Source organism: Temnothorax nylanderi, unplaced genomic scaffold, assembly GCF_030848795.1.
Source record: "Temnothorax nylanderi isolate EJ_2023f unplaced genomic scaffold, tnyl_v1.0 TNYL_tig0765_pilon, whole genome shotgun sequence".
NCBI classification, from domain to species: domain Eukaryota; kingdom Metazoa; phylum Arthropoda; class Insecta; order Hymenoptera; family Formicidae; genus Temnothorax; species Temnothorax nylanderi.
Genome location: NW_027249827.1, coordinates 39,908 through 55,560, shown reverse-complemented (window position 1 = coordinate 55,560; position 15,653 = coordinate 39,908). Strand labels below are relative to the sequence as shown.

Below are 15,653 nucleotides of genomic sequence, written 5' to 3'. Positions count from 1 at the left end.
ATTATTATACTCAATTCACGAACAGAAGGCAAAGATTCGGGGAAGATTTCGCTACTTTCGGTCACGAATTGGAAAGGCTCTCTCGATTGGCTTATCCGGAGTGTCCCTACGCGGTTCGAGACAAGATCGCGTGCGCTCAATTTGTTTCTTCCCTTTCGGACGGATTTGTTAGAAGAACTCTTCAGCTAGAAGGGATTACCTCGTTGAAGTTGGCTATAGAGAGGGCGAAAGCCGTTAAAATTATACAGGGAGGAAATTTTGAGAGAAGAAGGAATTTTGAGAAGCGATTTGAGAAGGGAAAGGATAGGGGCGTGAAGAGTGATGAAAAGAGAGACGGAGATGAAAAAGTCGAAGAAAGGGGAAAGAAAGGTTATGGTTATGGGCGAAGAGATTGGGATAGAGCGAAAGAGTGTTGGAATTGTGGAAAGGAGGGACATTTCCGGTTCGATTGTCCTGAGAATAAGGGAAACGCGGTTTAGTTGCTCTCGGCGGGGGGAGAACAACGGAAGTGAACATTACCCCGAGTGTTAGTTGTTTTCAAACTTTTTCTGTTAATCGAATAAAGTCGAGTTCAAAATATTTTAGTTATAAGGGGATGTTGGATGATAACGAGTGTTGTTTTAAGATAGATACGGGTTCAGACGTTTCGATTCTTAGTAGAAGAATGGTTAGAGAGGGCAAGCACATTATTCAGATTAAGGACAATTCTCTTAGATATCCCACTGGAGAGGTAGTACCCATCGAATTTAAGGTCATGGCAAAAGTTCTCTTGGGAAGGTATTTCGTGGAAATTCCTATGTATGTAATAGACATGGATGACAATTGTTTATTGGGTGTAGATTTTTTAAGGAAGATAAATTTAGAAAATGTTTTCGAATTTGCTTTCGTTTCTTTAAAGTCTGATAAAGAAAAGGTTTTGAGTTGTTCTCGAATTCAAGTTTCTTCCGAAAGAGCTCCATTCTTGAAAGAACTCTATACTAATAATTCCTCAAATTTAAATGAGGCTCAGAAAGAAATTTTTACGGATTTCTTAGCGAAGTATCAGGATGTATTTTCCGAGGAGATTGTTGCTGGTAATTGTGGAGTCGTCGAACATGTCATCAATTTAGAAGATTCTTCTCCCATTAAACAGGTTCCTCGTCGAATTCCCTTACGAATGCGAGAGGAAGTAGAAAAGATTATTGAGGAAATGAGGAAGCAAGGGGTTATAGAAGAGTCGCAAAGTCCGTGGGTTTCTCCTGCTGTTTTGGTAAGGAAAAAAGATGGAACGTTGAGATTTTGCGTCGATTATAGAATGGTCAATGCAATAACTAAAAAAGATTCGTTTCCCTTGCCTAGAATGGATGACATTTTTGATCAGCTTTCGGGAAACTTTTGGTTTTGCACTCTGGATCTTAAAAGTGGTTATTGGCAGGTAAAGATTCGTCTTGAGGATAGAGAAAAGACTGCCTTTTCTATTGGACGTGGATTATGGCAATTCACTGTAATGCCTTTTGGGCTGTGTAATGCCCTTGCTACCTTTGAGCGTTTAATGGAAAAAGTATTGCGAGGATTATTATATGAAATTTGTTTGGTTTATTTGGACAATGTAATAATTTTCGGTAAAAATTTTAATGAAATGCTTGAGAATTTAAAGAAAGTGCTCTCACGGTTACGTTCTGTTAATCTTAAAGTAAACCCTAAAAAGTGTATTCTCTTTGCAAAGGAAGTAAAATATTTGGGACATATAGTCTCTTCGGGAGGTGTTACTACAGATCCGGAAAAGATCTCTGCTGTGAAGGATTGGCCGGTTCCACATAACAAGAAGCAGCTTCGAAGTTTCCTAGGGTTTTGTTCATATTATCGGAAATTTGTAAAAGGATTTTCTTCTTTGGCCAAACCTTTATATGCTCTAACAGAGAATCAGGTTAAATTTTCTTGGGACTAAAAGTGTCAAAGTGCATTTTTAGAGTTGAAACGAGTGTTATCTTCTTCTCCAATGTTATCCTTCCCGAGTGGTGAGGGAGAATTTATTTTGGACACTGACGCTTCGAATATTGGAATTGGCGCAGTCCTTTCACAAAAGCAAGAAGGAGTAGAAAAAGTCATTGCTTATTTCAGTCGTGTACTTAGTAGGTCTGAGAGGAATTATTGCGTTACTCGTCGAGAACTCTTGGCGATAGTTGATTCTATTAAATTTTTCCGGCATTACCTTTTGGGGCGGAAGTTCTTGATTCGTACGGATCATGTTTCTCTTAGGTGGTTGATGTCCTTCAAAGACTTAGAAGGGCAATTGGCGCGTTGGCTGGAGAGACTCCAGCAATATGAGTTCGAGATTATTCATCGCAAAGGCTTAATTCACAAGAATGCCGATGGGCTTTCTAGACGACAATGTGAATCATTTGGTTGCGAATATTGTGTCAAGGTGGAGAGGAGGCAGATGGAAGAATCAAGAAAATCAGTCGCTCGTATTATTCTCATAGGAGAAACTCTTCAAGATTGGCGCAAGGAGCAATTAGAGGACGTTAGCATTGCTTTTATTTACCGCAGGAAGGAAGCGGGAATACGTCCGTCTCGTTTTGAAATACCCGCTGGAGATGTCTCCGCCCAGATATATTGGTCTTATTGGGATGCTCTGAGTTTAAAGGATGAGGTTCTTTACAAGAGGTGGGAAGCACCGAATCTTAAGTCGAGTATTTTTCAGCTTATTGTTCCTCGAAGCCGTGTTAACCAGATTCTAGAGGAGGCGCATGATTCTTTTTCTGGAGGGCACTTTGGAGTCAATAGGACACTCGAAAAAATCCGAAAGCGGTTTTATTGGGCCACTTGTAAACAAGATGTGGAGGAATGGTGCAAAACTTGCAAAGTTAGCATGTCTAAAAAAGGGGAAGGGAACGTCCCCATTATAAATTTATAATGTTGGGGCACCGTTCGAAAGATTACAAATGGACATACTTGGCCCTCTTCCTATTACTACTTCCGGAAATAGGTATCTCCTCGTCATTGTTGACTGTTTCACCAAATGGGTAGAAGCTTTTCCTCTCAGAAATATTAGGGCAAGTACAGTGGCAGAAGTCTTCGTTAATCAAGTCATTTCTAGACACGGGGTCCCTTTGGAAGTACATACGGATCAGGGGAAGAATTTTGAGTCCAAACTTTTCGCAGAATTGATGAATCTCCTTGGAATTAGGAAAACCAGAACAACTGCTCTGCATCCGCAATCGGATGGACAAGTCGAGCGGCAACATCAGACTATTGTTAATTATTTGGCGAAGTATATTTCTGAGAATCAGAAAGATTGGGATCGCTACCCAGCGGTACCCAGATCTGTAAGCCAATAAAAACATAGGGGGGTACCCAGGGACCCCCCTATGTTTTTATTGGCTTACAGATCTTCTAAACACGAGACTACTGGAGTAACTCCCGCCGAGCTGTATTTTGCCCGAGATCTTAGGTTGCCGTTAGATCTGCTTTTAGGAAGTCCTCCAAGGGGAGGATCTCAGTCGGTTGGAGGTTTTATTGGGAATTTGAAGGAGAAATTGGACAGGATCCATTCCAACGTTAGGGAACGTATGGATGTAAAGTCTTTACAAGAAAAGTCTTGGTATGATCGGAAGGCCAGGCAAACTCTTTTTCAAGAAGGGGAAAAAGTTTGGTTTTATAATCCTCGAAGGATGAAAGGTAGAGCCCCTAAATTGCAGAGCAATTGGGAGGGACCTTTCTTAATAGTGAAAAAGTTGAATGATGTGGTTTATTGTATTCAAAGGTCTGTGAGACATAAGAAGAAAATTGTGCATGCGAATAGGTTGGCTTCCTTTTCCGAAAAACAATAGAGTTTGATAGGAAACAGGGCTTGTTATGGACTAGGTTGGGTGTGATAATTTGTGGGGAAGGTTAATTACGGTAGAAATTAAGATTGTTGTGTTGCATTGTTTACTGCGCGTGTTATTTTGTTCTTAGAAATTTACGGAAGCTGAAGCGGTCGTAACTCCTCGCCGAGTTGGACTTGGGAGCTGGCTTGTTGCCGAACCTAATACCGGTGAAGGGGAAGTTACGAAGCTAGAAGACTGCCTTTCTCACGGTTGTTTGATCCGTGGTTTTTCCGTGAGACATAGGGCAAATGCCGAGGCAGGGACTTGGGGAGTCTTTCGAGACGTTGGGTCCACGGTAAGCTTCCCCCCCCTTGTCCGAAGATTTAGAAGAGGAGCAGCGACATCTCCGACGACTTCGGTGAGAAGAAGAGGCCTGTGTTGGGAGGCGAGATCTCCTGCGAGGGAATTGATGAGGGGTCGCCCTGGAGTCGGCAGGGAGGAGAGAGTATCTCCTTCCGGAAGATGTTGATTGGGGACTCGCTCCATGAGGAAGAGGACATGGTCCTGGACTTCCGGAGTACAGTTGGGACCGAGGAGAAGACGGTGCCCGGTAACCTGTGGCAGTAGCCCAGGGTAGGGCAGGAGGCCGTCCCGGTACCCTGGAATCGTACGGAAAAGTTCGCCCAGGAAACTGCCCCTCCGGATTGTCGGGACGACAATCTGAAGAGGGGGGGCAGTGTTACGCCCGTGCCGAGATCGTACTTGTGGGCTGAAATTGGCTCCGCTCCGCAGAATCTTCAAGCTGAAGCGCGTCCCTTGACAACGGGGACGCATAGAATTATTGATTTAATTTCCGCCTGTCAGATTGATCTGGTGACTCGTTTCGTTCGGACCGGTTTCCCAGAACTCTTTACTGTATTCCGTTCTGAGCCTGAATAAACCCGAGTTCTTTTATAATAACGAGAGTGGTTATTTCTGCGATCCCGGGAGTACGCGGACGCGTTCGCGAGTGCGCGCGACTCGAAGAGCGAACGGAGCGTAACAATATGTTATACTACTACATACATTACATACATATGTACATACATTGTATACATTACATACGTGCATATATACATACATAAATTATACTATATACATTGCATACATATATACATACATTATATTACATACATTGCATACATTAAATTACATACATTACATACGTGTATACATTACGTTATATTCGGTAATGTCCCCACGGCAACGTATCTGTCGAATCCGGCACGATATATCGCTTATCGTCGTATGGACTCAGAGCGATTTTCGTCTCGCTGATAGTGTACACTTCGTGCATTTTCGATCTTATGCACGACTGCGGTCGAGTCATTTCGATCTCATCGTTCAGACACCGCGTGTAGTCGTCGAACGTGATGGTGCGCGCGATGACGTTGCTTTTGACACCTTTCGCTTTTTTAGTGTCTTTCTTGCCATCGACTCGCAAGGCGTACATTTTCGCCCTAAGTCCAACGAATTCGGTCATAATGGCACCGTTGTTTTCGTCCTTCATCAGGCCCGGCACTTTTTTATTCACGAGAGGCATACCATAAGCGTTATCTACCGCGTAATCACTCGTGTCGAACCTGGATATATCACGTTTCATCGTCTCGTACGCGTCGTCGCACTCGATATGATAAATCAAACTGTCCGTGTCGGTATACATGATTCTACACGAGTCGCGGTACAGGGGAGACATGTACTCGTGGTGAAATTCGTATAGGCACACCTTCGACAGGTCGAGGATGCACATGCCGACGTAGATCGGTTTGTCGAATTTCACCTCGAGTTTGCGCAGTTCGACGGCTACCAGATTTTCCGAAAACACGCTCCTGCTGTGGAAATTCGGTCGCGCGATCATTGCCTCCGCGCCGTATCGTCCGTCCCACTTCGTCAGTAACTTTACATCGACGTGATTGCGTACATTCTCCATCGTTTTCCCGAAAACTGCGTTATTCATTAATTTATATAAATTTTTTTCGAACTCAATTTTGGCCTGTGTTCTAAATTTTGTATTGAGTTCTATGTAAGCGCTGAGCCACGCAAATTGAGCGAATTGCAATACGCGATGTATTTTTGTGACGCGGAGGCCGTGGTGCGTGCACTGCTGTAGATTGCGATAATGAATGACATAACGCTCCTTATCGTACAGAGTCGCGAGAAGTTTATCCTGCTGTTTGCCGGGCGGTTTATCGCGCATCGGACAGAACGGTAGGTCAGTGTGCGCGTCGTGTTTATCCGCAGGATACTCTAGATCGACCTCGAGAATATAGCCCGTAGGCGAATCCAAAGCGATCGCGCTAAAATCGAATTTTGACACGTCTTCGACCCATCGAAACTCCGCGTAGGGCAATGGCCGACACATCGCCCAGCCGTACAAGTTGTTGACATCGAAGTACATTAGGTAAGACGACAGTTTCGATGAATTGTACGACTGCATATACTTGTTGTTGGCCTGTGCGTATCTGCTGGAACATTGACTCAGACCGCCGCGAATACCACGTTCGATAAACATGACCATGTCAATGTCGGTCAGCAGTTCGAAATTGATACACGTATGTTTCAACATGGCGTCCCACGTAAAGCCTGGTAAAGTGTAGTAGTACGCGGGATCAAGTCCGTAACTCGCGACGCAGCTGTCGCGGAAATTTTCAAACACGTCGGCCAACAGCAAGACATCGGTTTTCAAGTATAGATCGCTGTATTCGCCCAGGGTTCGAACGGAGAATCGCTGCCATACGTTCGCAGCGTGCGCGTAATCGCTCTCGGATACGGTTTCACCGGTCAAGGAACTGTAAAATGAATCGCGCGGCGGTAAACACGTATCCTCCAGCTTTTCGACGCTGTCCACGTATTCGTATGGAAAGACACCTTTTCGCGTCAATAATTCGAAATCGTCGTCGGATAACGCGGAAAATTTGGAACGTATAATTTTTAATTTATCCTTATCCAGGAAGGATGCCAATTTTGTGAGACTCGCGCTCAGAAATTTGTACGAGTCGATGAATCTTAATTTTATGTCGCTTCGCGAATCTGATCTGTCGGCTGTGTCTTTCACATGCTTCGTGAATGACATGTACTTTTCCTTTGTTATAGGCAGTACATCGATCGAGCCTTCGAACGCGGCAGCTATCTCCTTGATAATAAAGTGTGCGTCATAGCCCGATAGATTGTGAAAAATGACTGGTATGAAGTGAGAATCCTTATAATTCAGATTGCACGTCGAATGTGCTGGACCTCTATAACGCCCGGTCAGGTGACAATGATCGCGTACACGATTATCATCCGGCGCGAACGGTTTTTCGCAAATGTGACATTGCGTCGCGCTGTGAAATGTCTCCCGCTCGTCTCGCGTTAGCTCTACCATGCACACAATGTCGGATAAGATGTTCTTTACGCGATGCGCCAATTCTTTGAGTTCCTCGGCGAACCACGCGACGCAGTCATTATCGCGACGAAATCGATACGTCGATAACGAGTCGTCGTACGAGCACTGTACGTAGTATGCTATACTACATACCCGATGATGTTGATAGGCGTATAACGCGTGTTCCGTCTCCGGTTGTCTTCTTCAGCACGCACTCCAGATCGGCGTACACCACGAAGGGAAGTCGCTCTTTCCTGCTGTGGTTCTTGAAGCTGAGCCACTTGTTGTTCTCGCTCGGTAGTCTGATGGCGCATTTGTTTATCTTTCGACATTCCACAGTGTGAGACTGCAACTTGTCGCTCGAACTGAAGTAGTGAAGACATCTGCAAAAAAACATACAAATATTATAAATTTTTTTATACACAAAATATAAATTTGTATATATATTTTATTTAATAGAAGTATAGGTACTTACCGATCACAAATGTATTTCCGACTATGGTGCGTGCTCAATTGTGAGCTCACGAGGCGGGATAGATTCTTGATCCACGCAAAATGCCCTACATTGTTGTCCCGTGGGTCCTGCACGTACAGCAGATTCACGTGTTTGTCACTCGTGCAGTCGGTAAGCCGTATTGGAAGAACGGTTGATGTCTTCTGTCCCTTGATGGTATAGACATTTACGGATATATTGTTGAGTCGTTCGAAATGTTTAATTTGACTCAACGTCATTGGGAACTCAATGTCTCGTACGTCCAATACCGTTGAATAATGCGGGTATGATGATTCCCGTGCTGATGTTTCTTTCGGCTGGATGCAGAGCAGCCATCACTGCCCACGCAAAACACGCATTGTCCATAGACAGCACATTGATCACCGCGTACTTCGATTTAATGTCTTGAGGTAATTGCAAGTGACACCCCGCGCGCAAAGGATTGTACCTGTTGACGTTCACCGTCAAATTGAGGATTCGCGTCAACGCCCACCCACTGTCGCGTTCCTGGAACTCCTCGAGGGTCGCTAATGTGGGCTCGATAACGTGCCGCTCGTACCACTCGCGCAAGTGCGACGTACGACAGAGTTCTTTGTTATTTGTAGTTATACTCTTATTGGCACGTTTATCACCCGCCACAAACTCCCCGTTGAACGCGGTGTTCACTCTGACACAGTTATGTGTTTTTATAATGTGTCGCACTCGCTTGCACACTACGCTGCAGGCGTCTTCCAAAAACTGTCGCGGATCTATATGGTCTGTATTAATTACCGCGCCGGTCATTATCCGCGATTCGAACGCTACATTGATTTCTCGCCATACGAGTTCTGTCGCGCGCGTGTCGCCACTGTTACCGGTGTCCGCATAATCACCACCGCTACGGATAAATTGTCTTTCCAATCGCGTCTTCGCACCCTCGAGTCGCGCGATTCTGGCAACCAACTTTTGCCTCCGCCCGATCGAGAGCCGCGGACGTTTGGCACGACAGCCTTCTTCGAGCTGCTCGACGAATTCCGCGCATTGCAGCGCCCATGTGAAAAATTCACCCAAGGTAGCTACTTGGTCGGACAGGTCCAATATATCGCGTTCGGTTTGCTCGAATTGATCCATGTTTGATCACTTTCGCACCAGTTCTTTTATTATATCGCTTCACAGAGTCTCTCTTACAGAGCAACGTGCACGTGATAATGTTCTATCATAAAATAAACTGCAATACTTTTCGACCGATGTATCGCTCTCAAATCATACTACTGCGGCTCGACGCGCTTCATTCCTCGTTATATACCCTTTGCTTTCTCTCTCGCTCCAACTGATTTTTGAAAGATCTTTTCCTTTGTCTCGCGTACTGCGTAGATAGATTGTTTAGTCTACGCGATAACACCCCCTTTTCCCATAAAAAATTTGTTTACGGCGCCCGCGAAGCATGTCCCGACAGGTTCGATGCGTCATCGACTGTCCTTCGCTGAATACTTTAATAACATAAAGAAAGCAGCTATAATTTCTTCGCGCGCATTTCCATTCAAGCCGTGTATGCGACGTTCACTAAAACTCCGGCTGCATGATTTTACAATCCAATATCGCATACCGTAACATAGAAGCGAGGCGCCGATGTTCTAGCGGACGTCGGCGCTCGCCTTTGTAATGCGAGACGTTTTTTGCGACTATCATTATATTTTTGTACACCGCTATTATAATTTTCTCTGACGACTTCTCCGTTCTGCTGTCACCACGCGACCGTACGTATCGCTGACCACGTAATCGTCGTGATTACCTTCGCACGCTTTGTCGATTGTCATCGAAGGCTCATCGCGATCGCGATGGTCGCTTCGAGGGTCGATCCGTCATTTCTTCCTTTGTTTTTTTACGTACTGCGTAGATAGATTGTTTAGTCTACGCGATAACCACCCCCTCTTTTCCCAGAAAAATGTTGTTTACGACGAACATGTTCCGACAGGTTCGACGCGTTATCGGGTCGATCATCGTCCCGATGACGTCATTTCTTCCTTTGTTTTTTACGTACTGCGTAGATTGTCTCGCGTACTGCGTAGATAGATTGTTTAGTCTACGCGATAACCACCCCCTCTTTTCCTAGAAAAATGTTGTTTACGACGAACATGTTCCGACAGGTTCGATGCGTTAGCGTTATTAAACACGCTCCTACGCAGTGCGCTATCAAGTTAGTCTTACCCATTGTGCGCCGCCTAGCGGCGTCGTTGCGAACGTACCCCCTGCGAACGTACCCCCGCGGCGCGACGCGCACCCTCACGCGGACCCGCGGACCCCGCGGACCCCCACGCGGACCCGCAGCGCGGATGAGTCATCCCGGTGAGTCATCCCGGTGAGTCATACCGGTGAGTCATCCCGGTGAGTCATCCCGGTGAGTCATACCGGATATGAGTCATCCCGGTGAGTCATCCCGGTGGTATGCCAAGGTCACCCTTCCTCCCCCTACCCCTCGTAATCCGATATCCTTGAAATCCGATACCCCCCTCCCCCTCACCCCCGCGAAATCCGATACCCTTGTGTAACCCGATACTCTGCCCCCTCCCCTTCCCCTCACCCCCCGCGAAACCCGATACCCCCCTCCCTCACCCCCCCTCATTTCCCCCGAGTCCGTACGCCCTTAGATTAATACTTACAGAGTCGTGATGCACGCGTATTTACAAGAAAGGAAGTTTATTATAAAGTGATAAATACTCGCAATGTAGTGTCGTGAACAATGCGTATTTACAAGAGGTGAGCCGGCGCGGTAGATGCACAATGAAAGGCGCGCGTGATTATAATTCTCGCGGGATGGCACTAGCGGCCGGGTACGCTTACTGTTCGATCGTGACGGATGATCGATTCGTTGCGGGCGGCGCGAGGTAAATACTCCGATTGGCTTATTAGCGCGGTACGTACGGGGCGGTCACCGAGAAGCACTCGACGGAGACAGAAAAGATTTCTCTACCCCGGCTGATAGCTGTGGAGATGACTTGGAAATCAGTCGGTCGTCAAGACGCACTCGACGGAGACAGAGAAGCAGGATTTCTCTACTCCGGCTGATAGCTGTGGAAATGATTCGGAAATCAGTCGGTCGTCGAGACGCACTCGACGGAGACAGAGAAGCAGGATTTCTCTACCCCGGCTGATAGCTGGGCTCAGGATTCTGGTAATGTCAGCGAAGAGGATTGGTGTTATCGGTAGCTGAATTACGGCGAAATCTTTTAATTATTAAAAATCCGCGGGTTTATATACCCCGCGGATCGGCGGCGCGAGTAGTGGGAGAACGGTGCCGGCGCACGCGAGCGCCGGGATCAAACGATGCGGTCCGGAGATTCTCGATTTCGCGATTGCGCTCGGCGGTGTTCGGACGACGTCGGCTTCGTTCGGCTTTTTGAGCCGGTGCTGCGGATCGCGAGTCCATTAGAACTTTTCTAACAATGTTTCTCTAATGCTTAAAAAAGAAGGTGGGTACACCGTGCCCGTTCCTCGCCCGGCGGATGGTCGGCCGGGCGGCATCGGCTAGTTGTTCCGCTGGAACGGTGCGTATTTTCCGGGGCGCATCGTTACATCACCCCCCAACGAATACAAGCGCGAATTCGGCGCTTTACGGTTGCTTTACGATTTCGCGTATGCTCCGTAATGTTCCCGTTTCATTGAAACGGATGTGTCATCGTTTACCTCCTGATCGCATTTTGTTGCCGGTAGACGTGCGCGTGGATGTGGGGCATCATAATTATGTGCCCGGGTTCCACTTCCACCGGGATTGGTGGTGGTAACTCGGGTCCTACTGCCCTCAGGGGTTGCAGGATGACCGGATCTGGCTGCGGCTGCGGTGGTGTCGAAGCTGGTGTCTGCGGTGGTGCTGGCGGGCCGGCGGCCGATGTCGGCGGGCGGATTGCCGGTGTCGGTGGTGGTGCCGGCGTCTTGGCGGCTGGTCCGACTGAGGGCTTTCGTCGGACGCTCAGTGGAGGTGGCGGGGTGGTAAGCCACTCTAGTTTTTGTCGCTGCTGCCCGTCTGAACGCTGCACCACGCAGCCGACCGTCGGCACGTGCTTGCGTGTCGGCGGTGCGACTGCGGGTCTGGTGTTTTCGGCGATGGCGGCGGTGGCGGCGAAGCCCTTGGCGAAGAGCCTCGTCCAGGTTGCCCCGAATCCCGGGCAGGCCGGATCGTACTCCTCCGGTTCGGCGAGGATTTCATTTATATCTGCTAGGAATCTTCCTCGATCGTTGACTTGCTCTGGTCGGCTGCCGTGGCTCGTCTGTGCTGTTGATCGTGCGGAGCCAGATTTTATGATTGTTAATTTGGTGTGGGGTAAATGTTTTGTTTATGCCTCTTCCGCCTCGTCATTGTCCTCCGGATTCGTTTTGTTGTCGTCGTTATTCTCGGTGTCGGAGCCGTTGTCGTCCTTGTCGTTGTCGGGTAGGGGGGTGGCGGTTACATGTCTAAATATCCCGGACATAATATCCCGCGACAAAATATCCCATGACAAAATATCCTCTGGCAGTATATCTCATGACAAAATATCCCAAGGAAGCAGAAATATATTCGATTTTAAACTTATGCACAAAAACTTATAATTTAGTAGTAGCTATCGCTACCATACCGAATTTGCAACCCAGCAGACTGTACATGTCGATAAACGCATTGAGCGAAATGAAAATGACATCCTTTGATTGTGGTATCAGGAAAACACGTTTCAAAAGCGGAAATAAATGATTGCTCGAAGTCTACCATCAAAAAATCAGTATTAAGTCGAGGTTCAAGTTCCTTCAGCACTGACAACACCAATGTGTACAAACGTTTTTGTTTCCCAGGAGCTAAAATATAAACTAATGGAAGGACCTTGCCATCATGACATCCGTGTATAGTGTATAATTGAGCAAAACATGCCGGCACACTTTTAAATGTTCCGTCCGCAAACCAAGCATCACATGATGACAGGTACTCCAAATTTTTCGCAGTAGAAAAAATTAGCGTTTGTTTTTTCCCGCCGTTGTCGTACATCAAAAAACTTTCCCCTTTATTTATAATTTTGAAATGTTCTGGTATTTCAAGATCTTTTACATTGCGTGGGGTCATTAATTGAGGATTTTCGCGTGTCCTCGTCTGTTGTACAGTTCGATGTAAGGACGAAACACTTGGCAATTCAGCAGCAGCCGCTTCGGTTATGTTTGAAATTCCAGCAGACACAATCGCACCTGTACTCTCTGAGGACTTTGCGGCTCGTTTCTTCATTTTTGCTATGGCTAGTCGCGACTCAACAAATCCAACATTTGAACCATGATTGTGATCAGTCATATTCAGAACTGTTCCTGAAATTAAAACCATTACACACGGAACAGTAACAAGAAGCAAGACCACTTACCATTCCGTTTCATTGAAGATGTGTATACCCGACTGCGACAACTCTCTTTATACTTAATGCATCGCTAGACAACAGCATCAGTATTTTCACGATGCACACCATAAATAAAACCATGAAGCAGTAATTGTCGCTTCCCCTTCTGACTACTTACAAATTTCAAAGGCATCGCACACTTGACCGCACAATTCTAACAGATGTAACTGACTGACAACCGTATCGCAAGTAACATTCAGACATATATTTACCAGTACACGTTCCTTATTATTGTTTATAACCGAATGTCGGGATAGGGATATCGAGGCGTTCGGCGCTCTACCTCAGGTACGGCTCGAATAATACAATCTACGCACAGTTCGTGAGAACAAATCATGTGATAATTTGTCGCGGGATATTTTGTCATGTAATATATTGTCATGGGATATATTGTCGCGGGATGTTTTGTCGCAGGGATAATAAAACCGAGATATTTTGTCGCGAGATATTATGACCGGGATATTTAGACGTGACACCGGGGTGGCAGGCGCGGGTTTCAAATCCTGTACGTGGATATGCCGGTTCCATTTGCCGTTCCGGTCGCGGAGATCGACGATAACCGTCGATATAATTCGCCGCACCTCGAGGGGGCCACGGAACTTCGGTGCCAGCTTGGCGTTAAACGTAGCGGCTTTGTTGGAGAACGGATATTCGCGTTTCCATACCCACTCTCCGACTTTTGGTGCTTATTGACGGCGTCGCAAATTATAGTATTTTTCTTGCCTCTGAAAAGCGTGCGCCAAGTATACTCGTACGAGTTCGTAGGCTTCCTCGAGGTGTCGTCGTGTTTCGTCGGGCGGGAAAGCGGCGGTATTCGGGGCGGTCTCCCGATTGAGTGAGAATGTCGGTTTGCGGCCGAAAATGAGATACGCGGGGGTATAGCCCGTGGCCTCGTGCCGTGCCGAATTATAGGCGAATTGAAGCTCGGGAATACGCTCGTCCCAATTGCGATGGTTTTTGTCGACGTACTGGGAGGTCATGGTTTTTTACAACCCGGTTCGTTCGCTCGACCAATGCGACGCGTGGATCGGAGCGTATACGTGGCGAACGTTATGCGCGGCGAGCATTTTCTCCAATTTCCCGGAGCGGAGTTGTGTGCCGTCATCGGACAGTATCGCGTCGGAGCAGCCATGACGGAATAGAATCGCTTCGGCGATATGCGTGGTTATGGCAGAGGCGATGGCGCGGCACAGGGGGCGCATCTCCAACCATTTGGAAAAGCGGTCCTGCATTGTCAGGAGCCACGTGTGGCCCTGTTTCGATCGTGGCAGTGGCCCGATCAGATCGAGCATGACCTGCTGCCATGGTCGGGTGACGGAGGTGGCATGTAACGTACTCGCCGGTCGGGTCTGCGCGACTTTGTGTTTTAGACACCGTGGGCAGCTTCGTACATATTTCGCGATTTCCCGGAACATACCGGCCAGTAATACAATTGGGCGATGCGTGATATAGTTTTCGCGATACCGAGATGTCCGGCGGTGGGGGCGTTGTGATTCCGGCGGAGGATTTCGGGGCGATGCTCTTTGGCCACACATTCTTTCCATTGATTTTCGGACGGGATTTCTTTGAAATCGAGATCATGGAGCACGTGTCGAAATAACTTCCCGTCCCTGACGTCGAAATCCGGGTGTTCCCGGGGAGCGTCTTGTACTACGCGCAGAGTTCGACAGTACCATGGGCAACGTGTGGTCGTGACGGCGGCGGTTGTGGGTTGACGCGATAAGGCGTCCGCGACTCGGTTGAGGGCTGCCTGTCAGTACTTAATTTAAAAATCATATTATTGGAGCTCGAATGCCCATCGTCCTAACCTACCGGTGGGTGCATCTAATTTTTGCAGCCATCGGAGGGACTGGTGGTCGGTAATTACAGTAAAGGTGCCATTTCATGAGACGCTGAAAAGCAGCGTCGAGCGTTATCACGTGACGTCATATTGATGCTAGCGTCAAAATTGGTCAAAGAGAAGAAGTTGGATTCTTTCAACTTCAAGCGTCAAGCAGTGAAAAGCAACGTCAAAACAATCGTTGAGTATAAAAATACGAATATGGAAGAGGTAAGTAAAAAGTAGTTTTTATTACAATTTATAATAAAAAAATATATTTTAATTACGAAAAATTAACAATACGGAATGTAGAAAACTTGTTTAGAAGTATAATTTTTAGGTTATGTTGTAGTAATAAAGTTTTTACATATTTTTTATGTTTGTATGTTTTTCTATGACGATTTTTATGTTTGTATGTTTTTCTAGGACGACTGTAGAATTGTGCACACCTGTGGGGTATGCGAAGAAATTTGTGACGGTGATGATTTCAAAAACCATCCTTGTTTAGAAGGCTACAACAAATATTTTATAGATGAAAATACTTTGTATTTTTATCCAGTTTTAGGTAAATTGGCTTCTTTCATTGCATTTTAAAAAAGAGGAAATTATTTTCGTATTTTAATCTAATATGTACATATATATATATAGATGATGGTGTTACAATTGTTCGACGCAGCCAAATAAATAATCAAGAAAAAATAGTAGCAGAACCGTTTCAACAAGGTAAACTAATCCCAAGGAAATGTAAAGGTTATTGCAATAT

At 46.5% G+C, this 15,653-nt stretch overlaps 1 protein-coding gene across 1 annotated transcript; it reads right to left on the bottom strand.

Annotated features, from left to right (window-relative positions):
* Positions 1-5,010: 5,010 nt before the first annotated feature.
* Positions 5,011-5,779, bottom strand: LOC139785256 (uncharacterized). The gene has a single exon (XM_071724440.1). It carries the CDS (start codon positions 5,758-5,760, stop codon positions 5,011-5,013), a length of 750 nt encoding a protein of 249 aa, XP_071580541.1. The 5' UTR covers positions 5,761-5,779.
* Between the last annotated feature and the right edge of the window lie 9,874 nt (positions 5,780-15,653).

Bases quoted from the DNA above. Each gene is read 5' to 3' on its own strand.
- LOC139785256 (XM_071724440.1), bottom strand. From the start codon at position 5,760: ATGGAGAATGTACGCAATCACGTCGATGTAAAGTTACTGACGAAGTGG.